Genomic DNA, 24769 nt, shown 5'->3' with positions numbered 1-24769 from the left:
TGATTTTGACTTGAGTGAAGGGTACATAATTGCTAAGACCATGACAAAGGAGTTCAACAATCAATAACACCAACACTGGGGTACATATAGGGCTTGTTGCTCTTGATTAAATGCCAATCACATGCCCTCATACATGATATAATCCAATGAAATGCCACAATCCCATTGATCCTGAAAACTATTAAGTCTGCTAAATTTTGAATGGGATATGAAATTTTATTTTCTCCATATGAAGTCTGATGAGGTTGGAACCACTCTCAAACATCCTGAGTCATTTCATGGTAATGTTAAAAATTTAAGTAAAAGGATGGAAATGAAAGATAAAAGAGAATGTCACTTTTAATTTAAGAATTTAACATTACCATTAGGGAGCATCTAGGAAGCATCTAGGGAGCCTCCAGGGGCACCTTGGGAGTTCGGAAAATGTAGTTCCTCACAGAACAGTTCGAAATTTCCAAAACAAAAAACAAAAAAAGCCTCGCGGAACCGTCCACCTTCTCTCGGATCATCTTGTGATCCGCGGTGGATACACACCCGAACCTCCACAAATCCGCACCCAATCCTTTCCGGATCCGCGAATCGGGAAATAGGAATTGTGGATCGGGTAGTGGGAGCCGCGGATTGGGCCCCCACGGATCCAATTTTGCAAGAATCACCAAAAGGAGGAGGAACCGCGAATCCGATTTTCCGATTCGCAGTTCAGCTGAAGGATCGGTGACGGATCCGTACAAGACGCGGATCTGCCTTTGGATCCTTGGGGGGAACAGTTCCTGCAACACTACTCCCAAGCAATGTGTCTCACACACAAAGCCTCAACACTCACGATTATTCCAATCAGTAGCAGATCATTCCCGATCAAACTAATTGGTAACAAATCTCTCTCCTGTAACTAGCATGCTATCAAACCTTTAGAGAGATTTACCTATACAAACACAACCCCAATCAGTAACAGACTTTCAAATGTACATAAGCAAGCACAAACCTGCAAGGTCTTCTAGACAACTGATGTTGCTTCTCAATTTATCATAGTAGGACTTTCAAAAAATCTCAACAAAAGATTCCTCAAGATTTAGCTGTTTTTATAGTTGTTAATGGTCACACCTAGCTGTTTGGAAGAGTTGCTCTCCCTATTTAACTCACAGCGATGATCTGACTCCTCAACTTGTCCTGACGATGAACCACACTAGTTGGTTTGAAACGCGTCGACAAAGGTTTTCTACATGTGATTTACGCTGAAACTCTTCTTACAAATATTAGGGATCACAGAAGCCTCAATTCAAAAGATTCCTCAATTATACATCTTCCTTTCCTACTTCACATGTAGCAACATATTCTATAATCAGATCCTACTTTCCTTATCTCAGTAGCCTTTCAAAATGCATTCTTCAATTTTCTTCTTTCAAGGTGTTCATTGTGAATATAATATGCCCTCCCTCTCAACTAGGGAGATTTCTTTTATCCAGGCTCCCTCTTAACTCAGGGAGATCAACTTCTTTTTATGACATTGGAGAATCTTTCATGGCTTCCATCCTTCTTATCAAAGTTATCATGACCATCATCATTCATATAACTTTCTTCATCATGCTTATCATGTCAACTTTACTAACGAACATCTTCATCATCTTGAAGATTATGTACCTGCATAACTTAGATAGCAGATACAACCAAGTACATACATATAGAAGCATGAAGTTAGCTCTATCATAATCATACAATAAAGGGAGCATTAGTCATCAAATACCTACACTTAGTTAGGTTTACAAACAACAAGAAACACATATATGTATACGTCAACTAAATGTTAGGATTTTGTCATAAACCCTAGATTTCATCATCAAGACTTTGAGTACCTCAATCAAGATAACAACCTTCATTATATCTAGGACTTCAATATTTCTTCCAGAGGCATGACATACCCTACTACAATATATTGCAAACCCTAGAAGCATTTCAAACAAATGCAGTTAACAACTTTAGCACTCAAATGTTAGACTTTCACTAGGATTTAATGCAAGATCCTAGATTTCATACATGAGCAATCAAAAACCAATCACAGCTCAATTTCAAATTTCAACAATCTTTCATAAATCTTAGATTATCACATTGTCATCATATATTAGAGATTTGAACTTCTACTAAGGTTTAGTTACAAAAACATAGAATTCACAAACATTATCATCCTAGAGAATCAAACATCGACTAGGTCAACAACAAGTACGTCAAAAATTAGGTCAACACACATCTTTAGGATTTCTTCATCATGGACAAGTATATCATAACATGTGTTAGTCAAACCCAATGACACAAATATCAATATTTAAACATATAACAAACTTGGTCAGACTAGGTTTCAATCAGACAAACACACTTATACCTAGGATTTCATTCCTGGGACATTATCTAAAATAAGGGTCTTGCTTAAACACCCTACCAAACCCTAACGATCTAGGGTTTCAATACATAACACAAACAAACCCTAATTTATCGATACTTCAAAGATTTGGGATTTCAAATATCACCATTCAACCCAGAGGATTCCCAGGACAGCGTGACGCAGCAATGCGAGAAGCAGGGGAGTGTTGCACCAATGGAGGATGGCACAGAGAAGTATGCAACGGTGCGAGATGCATGGAGTAGTTGCAGCAGCGCAGAGGTCAGAGAGGGAGCACTTGTCAGCGACAGAGGGAGTTTTCAGCTTCATGGGTGTCTCTAGCCTGACAGAGATGTCAAAGTTGGGAGATCAGTTACTTACTTCTCAGTAACTGAGTTGCAGTGCAGCAGTTAGTAGTGGCAGTGCTATGGGCAGCACGATGCAGTAGGATGAGAGGTAGTTGCCATACGGATGCAGCAGTGGCAGTGGCAGGGTCATGGGTAGCAATATGAGATGCAGCAATGCAGATGATGGGCAGCAAGCCTAGCATCAGCACAGGGACCGATGTCGGATGATCAAGGTGATACTTAGTGAGAAGTATTGCTAGAGCACAGTCCTTGCCTAAGTCACCAGGTTCGAGTTCGAGTTCGAGTTCGGCGCCCATGAAATTCGAATAAAGTTCGGCAACTAAAATTTTGTCGATAAAATTCGACATATAGAAATTCGAAAAAAAAAAAAAAATGTATATTAAAGATAGATATGCATATGAGAAATGGTATGGCAGCAAGTCCTGTGAGCAACCATTCATAACTGTTCAAAAAATAAAATACATCTGAATCTTAAAATAATTCAATCTTTTAAAGATAGATTGGCATAAAAAAATATACAAAAACAGTTTTAAAGAATTTTCATTGTCCAATATGGGTGATACAAGGTTTCCAAACTCAAATTAAAAAAAAAAAGCTAAGAGTTAACACACAACAATGAGCAATTTGAATCTATCGAATTAAGCTTTTTGTGGTACTGGTTACTGACAGCCTGTAGGTTTTAGTACCTATTTCCTTCTTGTTTTATGATTCAGTACTAATATCCAATCCCACAGAAACTACATAATGGGCAACGCATATTAATCCATTCACATAGATTACACAAAATTTAGTTGATGAACGGTTCACTTACACCATGAAATACAAAAAACCATTATAAGACTTCAAAACTACATAACGAGAAAGTCTTTCCAAAGGTGAACGCTGAAGCTTATAAACAAGATAAGCCCTTCTGCAACATTCCCACAGCCTAGTCTGTAATATTCCAGGCAATACTGAAATATTTTCATAAATTACATCATGCATAACAAACAAGACACATGATTCTATCTGCAGACTAGATCACAGTGTGCCTCACAAGAGCTCGGGTTTTAGCCTTAGGATGAACTCAGATTAGAACTCAAATCATGGATATAAGAAAGGCATTATTATTTATAATTTAATATATTTAAAGATCAGAGCTTACGTGTGATGCTTTCAAGTTTCAACAGGGATAGTAGTGGGAAACTTAAGAAATGTTTTGTTTTGAACGAGTCCTGACTCCTACCTGAAGGTTGTAGACTACTGTAGTCTGTAGAGTCACGCGGCACGCCTGCAGTTTTCTCGGCCTGCAGTTTTGCACCCTCCAGCACTTGTCCGCACCAAAGGCTCTGCCCTTTACGTGACTGTTAGCCCAGACCAGCCCTTTACGTGTCACTGCAGTTCAAAGCCCTTACGTATAAGAATGTTGTAACTTGTGAGTCGTGACTGGAGTATGGATTTTGGTGAGTCTGGACCGTCGGCGCCAACGAAATGAAACCCAAACAATGGAACAATAAAACCCGCGGGCCGCAACCTAACGCGCGAAAAAAAAAAAAAAAAAAAAAAAAAAAACGAATTTAATGGAACTGTAGGCGAATTTAATCGAACGTATGGCGAATTTCAGGCGATTTTGTTCGGAAAAAAATCGAATTCAACTTGAAATTCGAGTTCGCCATTAAATTCGGCGAACTCAAACGAATATGTTCGTTTGCCATTGAAATTCGGCGAATCTGGTGACTTAGGTCCTCGCTAAGGAGTGTTGATTTGGGGTAGCATCAGATGTGCTCTAGCCACGAAAATTGGTGGAGAGGCTAAGGCACATGAGATCTCAAATACCCAGAAAGGGTTTGGGCAAATTCTAAATAGTTTGGGAGATATTAAAATAATTAATATTTTAATGGAGTCCCTAAGTCTAAACTTATAGAAAATAAAATATTAATGTGAATTAATATAAAAATGTGTTCGAATGGTCCAAAAGTCATGGATCAAGCTTGATCTAATCTTAGCCATTGATTAGGGACTTAATTTCAGCTGTTGATTTGTCAACGAGAAAAGTATAAGAGGAGGCTTGAGGGTCACTTGGAAAATATACCAAGAGATCAAGATTTCGACTTTCTGGGGCTAGGTTTGCTGAGAAAGTTGAGAGAGTGATCAGAGTTGCAGCTGAGAGGCAGTGAATACAGAAGCAGAGAGGCAGAGATAGTGTCGGGAGGATCAGCGCAGCAGCCAGGAAAGCTGACGCAGAGCGCAGAAGTCGAAACTGTCGGGAAAGCTGACGCAGAGGGTAGAAGCCGAAACTGCCGAGAACAGCCGAAACTGCCAGGAAAGCTGACGCAGAGGGAAGAAGTCGGAACTGTCGAGAATTGTCGAAATAGCCGAGAAAGCTGACGTGGAGGGCAGAAACCGGAACTGTCAGGAACTTCCGGAACAACCAGGAAAGCTGACGCAAAAGGCAAAAGTCGAAACTGTCGAGAACTGCCGAAACAGCCAGGAAAGCTGACGCAGAGGGCAGATGCCAGAACTATCGAAAACAGCCAGAACTACTGGGAACTGCCGGAACAGTCGGGAAAGTTGATGCAAAGGGCAGAAGCCGGAACTGTCGGGAACAGCTGGAACTTCGGGAACTGCCAGGAAAGCTAACGCAAAGGGCAGAAACCGGAACTACCAGGAACAGTCGAAATTGTTGGGAACTGCCAGAACTATCGGGAAAGCTGACGCAAAGGGCAGAAGAGGCTGACGCGGTCCTGATAGGCTAATTCTTCGGTTTTTTGTGGGGCAGATTGGAGCTGAGGAGTTGCCGGAGTGCTTATCCGCAGTTTCAGCCAAAACATTTGTCTCAAATTGCGAGGTGCTACTGCCGAGATTTTTCTCTGTTGGGTCAGTCGGATTTGGCACCCAGATTGTATTCTGAAACTACTTAATAAATCAAACCCTCAAATAGCTGCACCGGTTTTCCCGCATTGGGTTTTTCTGGGGACATTAGTCCAAAAATAACGGTGTCATTTGTGTGCTTGTTTTTGTTTCCTTCAGTGGATGATCTGTAATGTGTTGAGCATGTACTTGTGTTTATTTTCAGTATTTATTTTGTAAATAACTTATTAATTAATCAAAACAAGTAGGAAGGAATAAATCAGAAAGTACATGAAGGGTTTCTAACAGTTAGACTTAGAAATTCCAACAAGGAGGACAGAGTGTTTAGGTACTCATGGGGTCTTGGTCATATGACAAATAATCAAGCAAAGATATATGGTCTCTACAAAGGATTTTTGTTAGCCAAAGAACACCAGGTTGACACACTTACAGTTATGGGAGATTCTCTCCTAATCCTGCACCACACTGTCCAAGGCTCCCTCCCAAAGGGGAAATCTATGGAAAACATCATGAAAATATTTAAGAATCAGGAAAATGGCAAAAGATATCCCATCCAAAGCATATTTACATGTCCTAAAAGACTTCAATAGAGAAGCAGACAAATCAAGCTTGCCATAATTCCCTAATGGCGGATGAAATCTATTAAAAAAACTCCTTAGTAGTGTTATGTTTTGTAAATTTTGTGTTTTGTTGAGGCAGTTTTGTAAAGTATTCACCTACAAAACTTCTCTTTTTGTTGCTCAAATATATTTTCCACGGGAAAATGATGTATTCCTATTGGCAAGAATAAAACAATTGCGAATTTTTGATGAATTAGCTCAATGTATTTGCTGCAAACTAGACACAAAATTATAACACAAATACTCTTTCCAGTTAAAAATTAAAATAAATAAATAAATTATATATATAGAATGAGTCTACCAAAAAAAAAAAAACCAAGAAGAAAATCAAGCTGAAAATAGAGGTTTTCACAGTTGAAAATCATATTTCTAACGAATTACTTCTGGAAACAACTGTGTAGAATGTAGGAAAAATCCAACGTTGCCTACTTAGATAGATATATTCTCAGGCTACATACATAGATCTATATTTGTACTGTTACACGCATTACACGAATTGGTAATCATTTTTGTAAACCAACACCATTATACAAACTACATAGATAGACATGTCTCTAAGGCTACATAGATAGATCTATATTTGTACTGTTACACGCATTACACGGATTGCTACTTGTTTTTGTAAACCATCACCATTATACAAACTACCAAAAATTTGCATGAAGTAAATTTTGGTTTTCACAATATATTAAGTTATCAATTGTTGTTACAAATTCTAACAGTCAGAGATTAAAATATGTCGGCGTTAGGTTCTGTAAAAGCCAAATTTGAAATTAGAAAACACTGTAACAAATGAAATATGCCTCTTAAGTTAGGGTTTGTAAATGTCTAACTATTGGCCACGACAATAGTCAGATATTTTATTTTGAAATCACATCCGCGAATTACTTAACTTCGGCAAAAACTAATAATAACGACAATAATAAACTATCCAAATGAGAGAAGTAAGATCCTTCTGGAGGTTTATAATTGTAATAAACAAAAGTCCTCCAATTTCTTGAGGTGGAAAAATCAAATTTTAACTAATTTATACATCGTTTTCTGTCAATTGCACATTGTCTATGTCAAAGAATATCACCAAACAGTTTACCCGGTTTTGTCTTTTGGCTGTACTTAATCATCTGCACAGCCGAAGCTGCTTGGCAAAGTTTACAGGCTGAAGATAGTTTGAAATAAATGTGTGTGTCCATACGCCTAAGATAGCATTTACGATGACAGAATTTAAATTATAACGAAGAGTTAAGGACGAAAAAGACAAATGCACCTTAATAGCAGTCTCGATACGAGACCAGACGTGAGTAAAGGCTTCCATACGCCATTTTCCGTATAAAGCGTGCTCGTCCTTGGAAAACGGCGGCAGGCTATGCAGGGTTTGGCCTTTTCTTCCCGTTCTGAAGTCGAGTTCTGATTTCCTTTTAGGTTTTGAAGGCCGGTCCACTTCAAGGAAATCTCTGACAGAGGATCCCCGCCGCAGAACAAAACATTCCTGCATAAAATCAACTAATCTTAGACTTCTTCTTCCAAATCCCATAATTCTCTAAAGGGAAGAAATGCGACAGTACCTGGAGATGCTTATCGTCGTCACTATCGCGCATGGATGAATTAGAGGAGGGGGAGGCATTCGAAGAATCCATCTCTAGTAAAGACGCGTACACAGCTTCGGCTATGTCTCTGCTTGTCGAATGCTTTGTGATACGATTGTCTGTTAATTGAAGACCTTGCAGCAATCTCTGATTTTCCAATCTTTTTGGCGCCAAACAGACATCCACGAATAATACAGGCACACCTTCAACGGTGAGGCGACCAGAGATGAAATTTGAAGTCTCAAAACGAACTCTTCGGTGTCTAAGAGAAGGGCTTAAAACGCTAAAGCAAAAGATTAAAATTAAAATTAACGACCTAAATAAGATTTAAATTAAAAACTAACTCTTTCCGTTTTATATTTTAGCAAAGAAATGCTATCATAATTTATATTTTAAAACAATCAGAGAATCAGAATTCTACATAACTCGGATTAAAATTAAAAATAAACACCTAAGTAAGAATTAAAAAGTAAATTGTTTCCATTTTTAAGTTTTGGAAGGAAGGCTATCACAATTTATATTAAAAAAAAAATTGCAGAATCACGATCCGAGACAACATTTTATATTTTATATTTACCATTATTATAATTAATATTTCACAATATTTTTGGAGAATCAAAATTTTTATATTTATTGTGAAAGCAAATTTTAAGGTGGAGGAGGTAACACATTATTATTTTAATCTATCTCTAAGGGTCAGTTCAAATGGTCGAGCCCCCTTGTTAAGTACCTCGCTAATGAGGAGGTTACAGAGTGAATTCTTCTTGATGCCCTTGGGGTTAGGCCCTGATTGTAAGGTCCTTGGCTACGGGTGCGTTCGGGCGCCGGGCGAAGTCATCGTGCACGAGCGCACGGGCGGGTGCGGGTTGCACAATCGGCGGGCGGGTCTCCACGACAGGCGGGTGGGTCTGCATGGCGGGCGGGTCTGCACGGCAGGCGGGTCTGCACGACGGGCGGGTGAGCGCACACGGGCGGGTGAGCACACACGGAGATGCGACGAAAGTATGCACGACAAATGCGACGATAAGGGGAAAATGCTTAAAATGACTAAGTGTTGAACCCCCACTTATATGCGATGAATAATGGAGCAAGGCCGACTTGTAAAAGGATACTTGTGGGCGTGTGGCGATGGACTATGGGGTCGGCCATGAGGCTAGACACCCCTCCAAAACTCACGCAGAGTTATGTATAAGTAAGGAGAGCCTTGAGCTCATTTGGAACCAACGAACTTGGCATCTCTTCTACGCATTGGACAAGGGGTAAAAAGGGCGCAGAAAAGGTTGGAGTGCGCATAACTCATGCGCTCCAAGGTGTAAGTGCGCAGATTTACCGGAGGTCATTCGTAGGTCGTTCAGAGTGCGGTTTGAGTGTGGAATCGTGCAGAATCTAAGGAGGAGTCTTAGGTGTCTCGGGTGAGCACCCTCCTACCGTGTAGGTTGGCATTGATGTTGTAAAAGGCTGTTCTATGCCTTGATTGTAAAATTATTCTAAGTATAGACTTGGAGTTTTGCCAAGTATACTTGATGATGTACTATTGAAGAAACTGTTATAATATATTGTTGGGCAGACTGTTCGGGAGTTGCCCCTCCCTTTATACTTGTTTGCAATTGTTGATGTTCTTGGTTAATTGCATATGGATAATGAATGAGTATGGGCTTCATTAAGTATAAAGGATCAATGCATTTTACTTGGTTGCGAAAAACAAACTAAGTAAGCACAAGTGAATTAGGCATAGTCCACGAAGGTGAGTATTGGTGAAAAGAAAGCGTTCGGTGGTGCCGCACCTCGCTATAAGCGGTTGAAAGACTACCGCTGGTGTAGGGGCGTGACAGGTGGTATCAGAGCAGCTGATCCGGGCATTGAAGGTTGAAGCTGCTACACAACTTCACCGAAGACAAGGTGGTATCAGAGTTGTGAACAGGTTCAGGTGTTGAAGCATTGAAGCTGATACACAACTTGACAGTTGGTATTAGAGCAAGGTTTGCTCGTAAAGGTTGAAGCTGGTGAGGAGGGTCGCTCGTGACAGTGGAAAGGGTACTTGCAGGTGAAGGAAACCGTTTCACACAAGTGGAACAAGGGTCGGTTCTAGTTGCAGGTGACTTGGTGAAGCTGTTGGATGGTCGAAACTAGATTGCAAAAGAGGAAGAAGTTGTTAGAGATGGCAACTGAATCTCAGGCTGGGTCTAGTCACGTTATGAAGGATACTACTATTGGGTTCATTGAAAAGGTGTTGGAAAATATGGAGGCTATGGAGACTTCTTGGGATAAGAAGATGGACTTGCTTGCTAAAGAGCAAGAGATCAACTTGAAGACAAAGGAAGAGCTCGAAGAACTCTGAACACAACATGATGAACTCCGAACACAGTATGAGTACAGTGATCTTATGTGTACACAACTTGAAGTAAGGGTCAAAGAGGTTGAAGAAGCAAGGGATCAGGGTCTTGCAGAGATCGTGAACTTGAGGAAAACTCTTGACGAAGCCAAGGATGAGATAGCGGTGTTGAAGAAGGCAGTGAGGCATAACTCAGGTGGAGGAGTACCTCATGTGAAGGTCAAGGAACCGGAATCTTATGATGGCACAAGGAATGCAAAGACTCTTGGCAACTTTTTATGGGACATGGAGCAATACTTGGAACGATTGGGTCTATCTGATGATGAGACAAAGGTCAAGGTAGCTGCTCAATTCTTAACAAAGGATGCTAAGATGTGGTGGCGAAGGAGGTTAGATCAAATTGCCAATGGTAGTGTTGATGACATTACTTCGTGGGATGACATGAAGAAGGCTTTGCAGACTCATTTTAGTCCTCAGGATGAAACATGGGAAGCAAGGACGAAGATTAAGTACATAAAACAGACCGGAAGCCTACAAGCATATCAGCGGGAGTTTGCAAGTGCAACTCTGGAACTTCCTGAGATGGCGGAAAGGGACAAGGTGTTCAACTTCATTATTGGGGTGAAGCCTTGGGCACGCAATGAGGTGAAGAGGCAGAAGATTAGGACACTTGAAGAAGCTTTTGCTGCTGTTGACAGGTTGGTGGAACATTATGATGAGACTTCTGATGATAGGAAGAAGAAGTCCGAGAAACCGAAAGATAAGAAGAAGGAAGATGCTTCGAAATCGGATGATAGTTCGAAGACGAAGAAACCCTTGAAGTGTTGGATATGTGCTGGTCCACATACGGTGAAGAATTGTCCTTCTAAACCAAAGGTGGCTGCTATTGCACAATCTGATACGAAGATTGAAGGTGCTTCTGTGGGGATGATGCAGATACTTGGTGCTTCTGCTACTACGGAGGTGGTCTCTAGGAGGGATCCTGAGAGGAACAGATTGGAGTATGTTCAGATGAAGGTTGGAAATGTTGATATACTCACTATGGTGGATAATGGGGCTTCTCACAACTTCATGAGTGAAGATACTGCGAGAAGAATTGGGCTGAAGTTTGTACTGGCAAAGGCACAAATGAAGACAGTGAATTCTCCTCCTATGGAGATTCTTGGTATAGCTGAGAGGGTGGACACTACACTTGGTGAATGGACCGGGAAGGTGGACTCCACTATAGTGCGGATTGATGACTATGAGGCTGTATTGGGGATGGAATTCATGAAACAATTTGAGGCTATGGTTGTACCACATTTGAGGAAGCTCTACATTTATGATGGAAGGGAAGATGTACCCATTGGTGTTCCAACCATTGGTGTGACAAGGCCTGATTGTAAATTGGGAGTGATGCAAATGGAAGATAAGGAGAAGGTGAACAAGCGGTTGTCCACTATTGAGGCAAAGCTTGTGGAGCAGTCATTGGTCATTAGATCACTTTCAGATAGCATCTTGGATTTGACAAGAAGGCTAGAGTTGGTGGAGGATGATGATGATGATGATGAGGTGTATGTGAGGCCGGATGTCCAGAAGGAAGACCGGGAGGCATATCTACAAAGGATGGAGATTGAGGATCCTGATAGATGGATTGAGTTGATTAGTGAGGGAGAGCCTTCAGGCTCTACTCCCTCTACATCTTCTTAGATGGATGAAGAAGATGGGGCTCATTGTTAGCTGCTCATGGCAGTGAGTCCTTAAATATGTTTGAGCAGGTATGATTGATGGTGCAGGGATGGCTTGGCATCAAGCATCACGACATGTTGCAGATGGATGGAGTTTCCATGGACCTAAGCATGGATTATGGAGATAGATTCTTGATGAGTCAAGGATGAGGCAGATGTTTGAGGAACAACAGATGATGGCATGAGGATGTTCACTCTCATGATTTGAGCGTGACAGTTGGATTAGCTACCTGAAGTGTGCAGAGATGTGTTGGCATTTTGTTGGAGTATCATGACAGAGGTTCGCATGGTGACACGTGATGAGTTTGACACAAGATGTTGCAGTGGAGATTGTGGCAAAGGGGTTAATGATCATGGATCAAGATGATATCTGATGGAGTACATACCGTAGAGGTGTATACCTTGGTATGGTTGTCTTGGTGGCAGTTAGTCACTAAGGTGAAGCATGATGGAGATGGAATTCTACATATGTTGCAGGGATGTTTGCCTTATGTGGAGGAATTGACATCATGGTTGATTATGATCTTGGTGGAGAGCTACCGGGATGGTATGTTGTTGAGGACGACAACGATTTCAGGTGGAGGAGGATGTAAGGTCCTTGGCTACGGGCGCGTTCGGGCGCCGGGCGAAGTCACCGTGCACGGGCGCACGCGGGTTGCATAACCGGCGGGCGGGCCTACACGACGGGCGGGTGAGCGCACCCGGGCGGGTGAGCACACACGGAGATGCGACGAAACTATGCACGACAAATGCGACGATAAGGGAAAACGCTTAAAATGACTAAGTGTTGAACCCCCACTTATATGCGATGAATAATGGAGCAAGGCCGACTTGTAAAAGGATTACTTGTGGGCGTGTGGCAATGAACTATGGGGTCGGCCATGGGGCTGGACACCCCTCTAAACTCACGCAGAGTTATGTATAAATAAGGAGAGCCTTGAGCTCATTTGGAACCAACGAACTTGGCATCTCTTCTACGCATTGGACAAGGGGTAAAAAGGGCGCAGAAAAGGTTGGAGTGCGCATAGCTCATGCGCTCCAAGGTGTAAGTGCGCAGATTTACCGGAGGTCATTCGTAGGTCGTTCAGAGTGCGGTTTGAGTGTGGAATCGTGCAGAATCTAAGGGGGAGTCTTAGGTGTCTCGGGTGAGCACCCTCCTACCGTGTAGGTTGGCATTGATGTTGTAAAAGGTTGTTCTATGCCTTGATTGTAAAATTATTCTAAGTATAGACTTGGAGTTTTGCCAAGTATACTTGATGATGTACTTTGAAGAAACTGTTATAATATATTGTTGGGCAGACTGTTCGGGAGTTTCCCCTCCCTTTATACTTGTTTGCAATTGTTGATGTTCTTGGTTAATTGCATATGGATAATGAATGAGTATGGGCTTCATTAAGTATAAAGGATAAATGCATTTTACTTGGTTGCGAAAAACAAACTAAGTAAGGACAAGTGAATTAGGCGTAGTCCACGAAGGTGAGTATTGGTGAAAAGAAAGCGTTTGGTGGTGCCGCACCTCGCTATAAGCGGTTGAAATGCTACCGCTGGTGTAGGGGCGTACACTGATAGTTTGGCTAACAAGCTTTAAAAGATTCCCTTTGGGGTTGATCTGCCCAGATTTAAGCCCCAAGGGTTAGCTCAACTGGTCGAGTCCTCGTTGTTAAGTGTCTCATCGATCGGGAGGTCACATGGTCAATTCTCCTCGACGCCCTTGGCTTTCCCATGGATGTAACAGCCACCGAGTGTCAGTGAATCATAGCATAAATAAAAATAAAAATAAAAACAAACAAAAAATTTATTATTTTAATCATTCGATTTAAAATAAATATTAACGTAACTTAGAAGCAAAATAAAGGAAAAGTTTAAGTGAGTTTGAGATATTTCCATATTTTTGTGTTAAGATAGAATATGAATATTTATTGAGAATTATATATGGTTATTAACTACTCGATTGGATGAGTTAAAATTTTGTAAACAAACCATGGCTTTGAGGTATGCATTAGTGTATAAGCTAAACGATCGTACCTGAAGTTTATATTTGCAAGCCACTTTCACAAGTGTAAAAAAAGCCACCCTAAAACCCACAATATTCATTATAATTAAAAAGTTAAAACCTAAAACATTCCACTTGTGACAATAGTGTGGAAAGAGTGTTTTGGGTGGTCGTGAACATGGAGATAAAGAAGTCCATGTGTTTGAACTCGAGACAACTCGTGAGAAGAGATATACAGGCACACATGGGTGCTAATAGCATGACTCTGAATAAAAGGTGAGAGAAGGCCTTTTGAGTCATACTAGTCTATGTCAAGTTGTGAATTTACCTACATTGGGTAAAGAAGTGTGGAAACCTTCAGTGTGAGCTAGAGGGCCAAGAGAAGTTATGAGAAATTTGTTTGGACTAAGCACAAAAGGCATTGAGAAGGGGAAGTACCAAGGGACTATTGGATCAGAGAATGACTCCCTTTGTGATGTGTAGGCCTATTGTGGCAGCACTATGAATAGTGACATGCCTTAGCTTAGTGGTTGAAAGGTAGCATGCTAACTTCTAGTGTGAAGAAGAGTGGCCTTCATGTTTTCTACCCTGCTTTGAACCTTGTTGATCCTTGAGTAATTCTTCCCCTTGAGACATCAAATCGAGCTCAAGAGTGGTCAGCTACAAGAAAATCGCAGTGTGGATGAGCCATTTTTTGGGTGGAGAGTGGCTCTCCCTTCGTCAATTTCTAGGAAAGCCTATTAGGATCGTAAATTCAATCCTTGTATTAAGCTGGGAAACTCCATTTAAAACCTGCATTCCTTAAAAATTCAAGGATTGAGTTTAGAAATTAAGGGATAGATTTAAGCCCCAACTCCTTGTCACATGGACCAGTGAGAGAGTTGTGACTATGAATTGGAAAAATTTGGATGTTATAGTCCAACTCTAATTGAGAGTTGAGAATGTTTTAGATATCTGAATATATGACTATCTAGACATTTGGATAGTTGGCAAGTGTGTTGTCAAGAGAGTTGAGGACGTTTTGGATATTTGGATCATTAAAAGGTGCATTATAAAGTGTTAAAGGCTCAAATATGGATATTCAAAGAATTCGAATATCCAAGCATTTGGAAAAACCTTACCTATGCACCTAGACCAAAAGCCTAAACGAGGAAACCTACAACAATAGAACCCTGAAGCTTGTGAGACTTTGGCATCACAAATGTGATGAATCTTAAGGAAGTCAAGTATTATGAATATCTAAATATCTAGGCACGTAAAACTTCTTATTAAGGAACCTTTTGGAAAGACTAAAATATGGATCCTAGTGGAGTAGTCCACATGGAAGTTTATGTGGATCCCATGTGAGCACTCCTAAATCCTACAAGCATACAGGTGATGATGTGGCATGATGTTTTGTCACATTAATGTGGCATCAAGGATGAGTCTAGGTGACATGGCATGTTGATCGAGCAAGCCATGTTGTGTGTCAATGCAGCACTATGTGCCAAACGACTTGACACAAAAGTGTTGCGAGATTAAGATTTTTGAATTTTCTCATATACAGATGGCTCCAGATGAATTTGGCAAAGTTAAATATCTAGAGGTTTGGATATTCAGAGATTTTACAAGGTTGATCAAGGTGTAAAGCCCAAATTTGGATGGATCCCGGAGGAGTTAGAAGTGTCCAGATAGATTCATAGGTTTGGGTACTCAGTTAGATCCGGAGGCTTGGGTATAAGAATAGGCTAACGATTCAAAAGGTTGAAAATCCTAAAGATCTTATAATGGGAAAATATCGAAAATCTTAAATGTAGATGTGAGGAATTACTGACATGGCTAATTGAGGAGTGACCTTATACAATGGTGACATGTGAGCAAGGACTAACACATGTTAGCCACGTGTTGTTGATGTAACATTGTACAATGGTGACATGGGAGGAAAAGGATTTCCACATTGCGATGGTACAGATGTTGACATGGCATTTGGAAGAACAAGTCTTCAAATGGGAATAACTTTGTGTTCAAAGCTCATATTTGGATGAAATTTATATCATTGGAAAGCTCTTGAAGAACAAAATACAACGGTGATCTCATAAAATAACTTTCAAGTTGTTAAAGGAAGAGGAGTTCAATAACCCTATCTCCAAAAAGTAACCTTGGAGGTTGGCCCTAGACACTCTATTCCCTTAAAAAGGCCTTAAGGGGGCTAGGTGGTGTTACAGATTGGTATAAGAGATATGGTTCAAACACTAGACCTAAAAGGCCAGAGATATACCACAAAGAGAAATTTTGAGCTTTGACACCATACTTGTATTAGAGCTAAGGTTCAACCCTCAGCATGAATGCACTCAGTAGAGAGTGAGTGAGTTTGGTCTTATTAATGGAATTTTTTCTTTTATTAAATGAAATGTTTGGTGTAATTAGTTGTTGAAATAGATTTTAAATTGTTTCGAGATTTGTTACTCAGTTGAATACAAACAAAGCTCTGAATGTGACTTGTAGTTGCATCATAACACTAAATTCAAGCCTTTGTAGACTAATGCATGTATGGCCTAAGCAATAAGATCTGTTGAAATTGATTATTTTTATTAAATTAATAATGATGTGTTGTTTTAACACATAAAAAAGACTTACAGTAGTAGAGGAGGGAATCTTCATCATAATGGTGTTGTACCATTTAAAGAAATTTGCACACAATAGAGAGGATGAGTTCAATGAGAGAAAAGTGGTTGAGATCCCTCTTGATTTGGTGGAAACAATAAGGAGTCTAAGGGTTTAACTTCAAAGATATAAGTCAAATAATGAAAGGATCATTGAGGCACATGAGAGGCAAACTAGAATAAATGCAATGTTGCTACAAATCCTATCAGATTTACAAAAACACATGCAACATGGACCAATTGCTAGTAATGTGGAAAAGTATTAGCCACAGAAGGTTCTTAACACATCTAAAATTCAATAATATGGGCGAGCAAGTAGCAATAGAGGAAGAAGTATGCCAAGGAAGAGGCATATGAGTGCTAAGATAAGTATATCAAACGAGGACACCTCAAGATTGATCCAAAATGGATCTAACATAGACTTCTAAGCCTATGAATTTTCCTCACAGAGGAAAAATGAAAGTCAAAGGATGCTCCTGGAAATAGTCTCATTGCATGGATCTCTTCATTCTGAATCTAATGCAATTTGAATGGGCTAAAATGGGCTTCGGATGAAGAAGTTATCGCAAAAAGAAGTTTGCCCATTATCTTTAGGAAAAGGAGGCAAATCCTTATTAAAAGGGGCTTAAGGCTTTATATGCAAATATCGCATCACAATGTTAAAAGACCTGGCCTTAAGGAATTGTGATAGTGGCAGCGCAATTGCATGTCAGTCGTTGGATCGGGTGTGCAGATCAATGGCTAGGATCTGATCGGAGGATCAGCGTTGGTAATATGAAATCGCATCGCAATGTTCCATTGTATATGGAAAGAACCCCCGAGCCGTTGCGATTGCGATCGACGCAGCGATCGGCACAGTCAAAGGGAAGACCCCTTGGGGCCGTTGCCACAACGATATTGCGATATGCCGATATAGTGATGGGGTCGATAGCAATACGTCAAAATCGGCGATTGGCAATCGAATTGCAAAAATATAAAGGGCCATTAAGACAGTGCGATTGTGATTAGTGATCAGGGCGCAGACCCGAGAGGGTTTATAAATGCGGCTGCATATTATTTGAAGTCCAAATTTTCGAATTTTCATTGTATTCCTGTGCATTGATGTTTTTGGCCATTTCTTGGGTTTTAAGCATCCCGCCTGTGCGATTGCGATTTACGATGACAGGATGGACCCGATAGGCTTATCAATGTAATTGAATGCATTTTGAGTTCCGATTAAACACTCCAATGATGTGTTTTCGCCAGTTTTCTTGTGTATTTCCGTTATTTGGCTATTTCGGGAGTGAAGGCCACGAAAAGGGTCGTTGATTCCTTTGTAACTGTCCTTGTTCTAAAATCATTGTGCCACACTATAAGCGGACGTTATATAACAATGGTGTGTTGTAACGAGAATGCGCTATACGTAGAGAGCCACAGAGCCAGATGGCCAGTCGCAGAGCCACAGATCTAGAGAGCCAGAGGGCCAATGGAAGAGATAGAGGGATTATTACACACAGAGAAATGGATAGGAAGTCACAGAGCCAAAAGGATTCTTCAAAGGCCAGAGAGCTAAGTGAAGAGGCTAGTTTTGTCCCTTCAAAGAGTTGATAGAGACAGAGCCATCGGAGCTTGGAGTCACTTGGAGGTCGAGCGAAATCAGAGAGATCAACTGATGGGAGTCGCTTAGAGGTCGAGCGAACCCAGAAGCTTGTGGGAGCTAGAGCTAGAGCCAGAGCCAGAGCCAGAGCCAAAGCCAGAGCCAAGAGCCAGAGCCAAGAGCCAGAGCCGAGAGCAGAGGTAGAAGCCACCAGAGGTTGGAGGCAAAGCTGCAGAGCCAGAGAGCTCAAATGGACTTCTAAAGAGCCATGAAGCTGCAATGAAGTTCAGAACAACAAAGAGGTCGAAATGATCAAGTTGTTGCTGGTGACTGTTGTACTGAAGACAGAAGAAGGATTCCAGAGACAATATAAAATTTTGAGGGAGTCAGAGAGGCCAGAAGCTCAAGAAGCTCAGAGCACTGACTGAAGGAGTCAAGTCCAAAGAAGCCTAGATCTGTCTGCAACTAAAGGACAACCAGTGGGATAAGATGGTATTCTAAACCCATAGGTTCAGTTGTAAACCAATGGAGTTGAGTGTGGAACTTGTAAAAGAAAGATTACCATAATCCCAGGGAGCCTAGTTGAGTTGACTAGAGCTCACATAGACATAGCCCAAGAGGTTTGGGTGAACTCCTAATTATATTGTTGTCTTATGTGTTTGTTTATTTGCTGCATTTTACTGTTATGTGTGTTTATATATATCAGTCATAAGCAAATAAACGTAAGGCAAATAAGCAGTTAAAGGCAAACACAAGAATACACCTATTTCAAGTTATTTATTCTGCAAATTGTCAATCATAAGCTAGACCTTGGGAATATATAAGCTTTGGAGTGGGAGAGGTGTTTGTAAGCTTGACAAGAAGCCTTTTAGTGCCCCATTTCAGATCAGGTGGTATCAGAGCATCAGGTTGATTAACCCCACCTTCAAAGAAGGTGATATCAGAACTGGTTATACTAGAGCAGATGGTATCATGATGCAGGTGATATCAGATCAGGATGCTTGATTGACAAAGCAATCTATATGCTTGTTTGACTTGAAAGGTGTTCAAACAGCTAAATTCAAACTGTCTGATTGTTTGTAAACTGACTGTTGTTTGAGTTTGCAAAGGTTCAAGGAAAGCTACTGTTAAATAAGGAGAGGACAAGAAAGAAGAAGGGCTGAAGGCATTCTTCTTATCCCAAAGGACCTCAAGGCAATCCTTGAAGCACAAGAGGTTGTTGGAAATACTGATGGGGGGGGGGGTTGTGAATCAATATTTCTTTTTAATTGTTCTTTTTATCACCAAAACATATATATATATATATATATATATATATATATATATATATATATATATATATATATATATATATATATATATATATATATATATATATATATATATATATATATGGAACACAGAAATAGATAGTTGAAATAAATGCTTTTATTAACACAAATAGTGCAATGAAATAAATACAATATATAAATGGTTGCAATCACTTGCCAAGCACCAACTTGGAATTTTGTGAGGTTCCAACCTCCACAGCACCAAATCTGTTCTTCTAAGACAATAGTTCTGCACTTAGGAGCACCAACTCCCAAGGATTCCAATCCTTCCAATTCTGATGCTCCAACCCCGTGGGCTCCAACACAAACTTGGTATAAACTATTTTGTTGTAGCTCTCTGCTCCCAAACCTGCTGAGCTCCTGCTGAGCTCCTATTCTCTTGCTTCTCCTACTTCTACTGCCTCTCCTGCCTTTATTGCCTCTGCCTGAACTTCGGCTTCCTCTCACACTGATTATTCGCACCCAGTTCCTTGTTTTTTCCTGTTTTTGTATTCCTGATGCCTCTGACTATTCGTTTCCTCTTCCCACTAACTCTTCAACTTCTTCAACTCTCGCTTCAGCTTCCTCTACATTGGCTTGTCCTTTGGCTTCCCTCTTCTTCATTGCTTTTCTTTTCGGTTTCCTCTGCGCTGGCTTACCCTTCGACTTCTTGGCTTTTCGGTCGCTATGGCTTCCTCTGCCTCTTCGTGCTTACTGTTGCGTGTTAAAACTGTAATAGAGCCTCTTGTCCTTTTCATGATAATAGGCATACATAGGACTTTATTGTTTAACGGAGAGATTGTACCAATCAGGATGGACCCACATGCCACATCCCAATCGCAATCGCAATCGGCTTTCGTTCAGGCCTCCTGAACTATCGGAACTGTTATCATAAGCCTTTTGCCCTAAAAAACCACACAATACAATTATTCTTATACCACAAATGGTATTTTGGAAGGGGCATAAGCAGGAACTGGTATTCAGCGGATGGCTTCTGATTCCAGTCGGCAGGTGACACATAGTAGCAGGAAGGAAGAGGATACTGCTTTTTCGGGTGGGTATTCCTCAAGCTATATGTCCACCCGAAATATATGTAGACCGTTGGATCTACAAAGGGATGATCAACGGTGGAGGGTCGGATGCTCAGGTAATGCGGGCCCGCCTTTTTATGGTCGCAAATGTAATACACTAGAATATATGAAAAAACGCTAAAGGGTGGACTTCAAATTTATTATGCCCGCATTTATAACTTTATCAGGTCCACAGTGTATATCGCAATCGGTGCTTTCAGAGGTGCAAGGCCTTAAGCACTTGTGATATGTGGGATGCGACATAACAATAGACCAAACTGTAATGTTGCATTGGGTCCGCAACATTCATTGCAATCGACGCTTGCAGGAGGACATCCCTTTGTGTATTGCGATATGTGATTACCGATAGGGTAGATGCGATATGATATTAAATCATATTTCAGTGTTTCAGCGGGTCCACATGTATCGTAGTTATATGATATTTCTATATATAATGCAAATTTGCATGTTTTTAATGCTCCAAGGCTTAGAGCCCGAAAAGCTGAATTACATTAAAAACATGCTTCGGAACACTTTTGTCAGACTTCACTACTTATGCGCCCGAACTTATATGTTCCATCGGGTCCGCACATATATGTCACTGTCGGGGGCTTGGGGTGATGGCACATAACCGAACTGCCGATTATCATATCGTCGATATATATATCTTTCTCCGCTTCGATAGTGTATTCCAATATAACTAAGTCTTCCGCCTTCGATAGTGTAAATGCATATATATAAGTTTTTCTGCCTCCGATAGTGTATATAGCCTATATATATGTCTTTGCGCCTCCGATAGTGTATTTGACCTATATATATGTGTTTGTGCCTCTGATAGTGTATTTGCATGCATATACACTATATTGCTCCCGATAGCTCATGATAGTGTATTCTTTGGCATTCATTGCTCTGATAGCTCTATTTGCTTCCTCCAATGGCTTTGTCTGCTCTTTGCTCCTCCGATAGCTCTGTTTGCTCCTCTGATGGCTGTGTCTGCTCCTCTTGGCTCTGTTTGCTCCTCTGATGGCTCTATTTTCTCCTCTTGGCTCCTCGAATATTGCCATATTGACATCAATGACAATTTATGTCAATAATCTCCCCCTTTGTTATTGATGGCAACATTCTTCTTCTCTCCCCCTTTGACATCAATGGCAAAGGAATGCATATAGACTCCCCTTGTCAAGCTGCTCCCCCCGTAGAACTGCTCCCCTGTCCTGCAACATCTTTATGAATGAACTTAAGTGATGCTAAAGAAATAACCCCCATCTTTTGACGTAGATGTTCAAATGCTTCTCGAGGAAGAGGTTTTGTGAAGATATCAACTATCTGCTCCTTAGTATTGATATATTCCAAGATGATGTTTTGTTCAGCTACTTGTTCACAAAGGAAATGATACTTGATTGGTATATGTTTGGTTTTTGAGTGCTTCACTGGATTTTCGCTGAGACCGATAGCACTTGTGTTATCAAAATAGATGGTAATTGGTTGATCTGTACCTATGTTGACATCTTTTAGAGCTTCCTTCATCCATAGTATTTGAGTACAACAGTCTGTTGCAGCTATATACTCGAATTCCGCTGTGGATAATGATATGGATGTCTGTTTTCTGATGAGCCAAGATACTAAATAGTCTCCCAGGAAGAATGCATTTCCACTAGTACTTTTCTGATCATCTACACTTCTGGCCCAATCAGCATCAGTGTATGCAGTTACAGTTAGTGTTGAGCTCTTAGGGTACCAAAGACCAAAATCAGGAGTTCCTTTCAGATATATGAGAATTATTTTTACAGCTAACAAATGGGATTGTTTAGGAGCAGATTGAAATCTTCCCACCATTCCTACTGCCTGCATTATGTCGGCTCTTATAGCAGTTAAGTATAGAAGGGCTCCAATTATTGACTTGTAATGAGTTGCATCTGTTGGATCAGAGTCATCATTTTTTCTCAATTTGCAATTTGTGGTCATATGTGTGTTCATGGGTGCACAGTCTTCCATTCCATATCTTTTAAGCATGTCTTTAAGATATTTGGCTTGAGATATAAACAATCCTACTCTGGTTTGAGATACTTGTAGTCTAAGGAAGTGAGATAACTCTCCTATCATTGACATCTCAAATTCTCTTGACATGTTTTGAGAAAATTCATGGCTCATTTTATCATTATTGCTAGCAAAAATCAGATCATCAACATAAACAAGTGTGACTAGTAACTTACCTTCATTTGTCTTTATGTAGAGATTCCTTCCTGCCACTCCCTTCTTGAAGCCTTGTTGTTGTAGATAGTGATCCAATCTTGCACACCAAGCTTTGGGAGCTTGTTTCAACCCACATAATGCCTTTTTCAACTTACAGACTAAGTCTTTTCCTTCCGTTAAATCAAACCCTTATGGCTACTCCATGTAGACTTCTTCCTTCAGTTCCCCATTCAGAAATGCTGATTTTACATCCATTTGATAGATTTTGAATCCTTTTGAGCAAGCAAGTGCCAAGAACATCCTGATAGCTTCCATATGAGCTACTGGTGCAAATGTCTCTTCAAAGTCAATTCCTTCAATTTGTGAATAGCCTTTGCAGACAAGCCTTGCCTTGTTTCTGATAACTTGTCCATCTTCGTTCATTTTATTTTTGAATACCCACTTGGTTCCTATTATGTTTTTTTCCTTTGGATGAGGCACCAGCTCCCATGTCTCATTCTTCTCAATTTGGGACATTTCTTCTTCCATGGCTTTTACCCAATGAGGATCCTTACTTGCTTGTGCAAATGTTTATGGTTTTATCATGGATAGAAGAGCAATAACGTTTCTCTTTGGTGTAATTATCATCCTTCTTCGGGTTTGCATCCCTTCATCTATATTGCCAATAATCTGTTCTTCTGGATGATATTTCTGGAGAAACTTCATCTTTGAAGGGGTATGAGGTGGTTCTTTTTCCTCTTTTTCTTCTTCCTAATCTATTTCTTCTTCTTTAGGTTCTTCTTCTTCAGTGAGAGGATCATATTCATGTTCTTCAATTTCTTTTTTTGGAAGGTCTTCATCAATCTACATCAATGCTTTCCATTGTTTTCCTTAGTAAAAAATTGTAGCACTTGTAGGCTTTGCTCCGTGTAGAGTATCCAAGGAATATCCCTTCATCAACCCGAGAATCAAACTTTCTTGGTGAGCCATCACTGATTTTTATGAAACACTTTCTTCCAAATATCTTGAAGTATTTTACTAAAGCAGGTCTTCCTTTCCATAATTCATAAGGAGTTTTTTCACAATTTGGTCTTAATTGAGTTCGATTCAAGGTATAGACAGCTGTCCCGACTGCTTCTCTCCAAAATTTTTGCTGCAAGTCTACTGCTAATAACATTGTTCTTTCCATTTCTTGAACTGTTCAGTTTCTTCTTTCAACTACCCCATTTTATTGGGGTGTTCTTTCTCCTTGGAGTGCCTGATTTCTGGTTGGTCCACATAAATCAATATGGATGATCTCCAAGGGCTTTGATGTAGAGAGCTCCTTGGTCTTGTGGTTGGTTCTGGTTTTCTTTCCATGTTGACATGGACCACATACTCCTTTATTTGGGTTGAATAGCCTTGGGATGTCTCGTACAACTTTAATCTTGCTGATATTGATCAGATTTTTGAAGCTTATATGTCCAAGTCGCTTGTGCCACAACCAACTTTCATCTGTCTGACTCAGGTAACATTTATTTTCTTGAATCTTGTCTATAATGTAAATTTTGTTTGGCATTCTAACCCCTTTCGCCACAAGTTCCACTGAGGAAGAGTTCCTTATTTCACAGCCTTTGGTGCTAAAGACAACATTATGTCCTTGATCACAGATTTGGCTGACACTCAGGAGGTTGTGTTTGAGCCCGTCTACTAGCAGAGCATCTTGAGCTTTTCCTTTTCCATTGATAAGAGTAATAGTTCATTTTCCCGCAATTTTCGCAGATCCACTTCCAAAGGACACATTTCCTTCCTTTTTGCTCAATGATACAAACTTCCTTTTGTCCCTTGTCATGTGTCTAGAGCACCCACTATCCACAAACCAATGATTTTTTTATTATTTTGAGCATATAGAGCTAGGCCACATTTATCCATATTGGGATTCTCACTACTTGTTTTTCCTCTTTTGAGTGGGCAGTTTTGTTCAAAGTGTCCATTATTGTAGCATAATGAGCAAATCAGATCAAATTTGGTCAAGGGATCAAATGAATTGAAGGTTTTGATTTGTCCCTATCTTTTGGGGCCATATGGTTTGATTATTTGATCCTTTAGCTTTGGTGTTTCAATCTTGCGAGCCATGCAATGTCTGGCTCGATGACCAAAATTTTTACAATGAAAG

At 40.4% G+C, this 24769-nt stretch overlaps 1 protein-coding gene across 1 annotated transcript in view; it reads right to left on the bottom strand.

The window, feature by feature from the left end:
- LOC149256023 (origin of replication complex subunit 3-like) overlaps positions 1-8057 on the bottom strand; it is a 399611-nt gene extending 391554 nt beyond the window's left edge. Inside the window, exons 1-2 of the mRNA XM_089460641.1 lie at positions 7772-8057; positions 7474-7695 (exon numbers count right to left, since the gene is read on the bottom strand). Of these exons, the coding sequence (XP_089316767.1) occupies positions 7474-7695; positions 7772-7843 (294 nt within the window). The 5' untranslated portion in view covers positions 7844-8057. The remainder of the gene's footprint in view (positions 1-7473; positions 7696-7771) is intronic.
- Positions 8058-24769: the final 16712 nt, after the last annotated feature.

The sequence above is a fragment of the Pinus tabuliformis genome, chromosome 7, assembly GCF_031772625.1.
Source record: "Pinus tabuliformis cultivar Carrire ecotype Pingquan chromosome 7, CPIR1, whole genome shotgun sequence".
NCBI classification, from domain to species: Eukaryota; Viridiplantae; Streptophyta; class Pinopsida; order Pinales; family Pinaceae; genus Pinus; species Pinus tabuliformis.
Note: the sequence above shows the minus strand (reverse complement) of the source record. Positions and strands in the feature narration are given on the sequence as shown.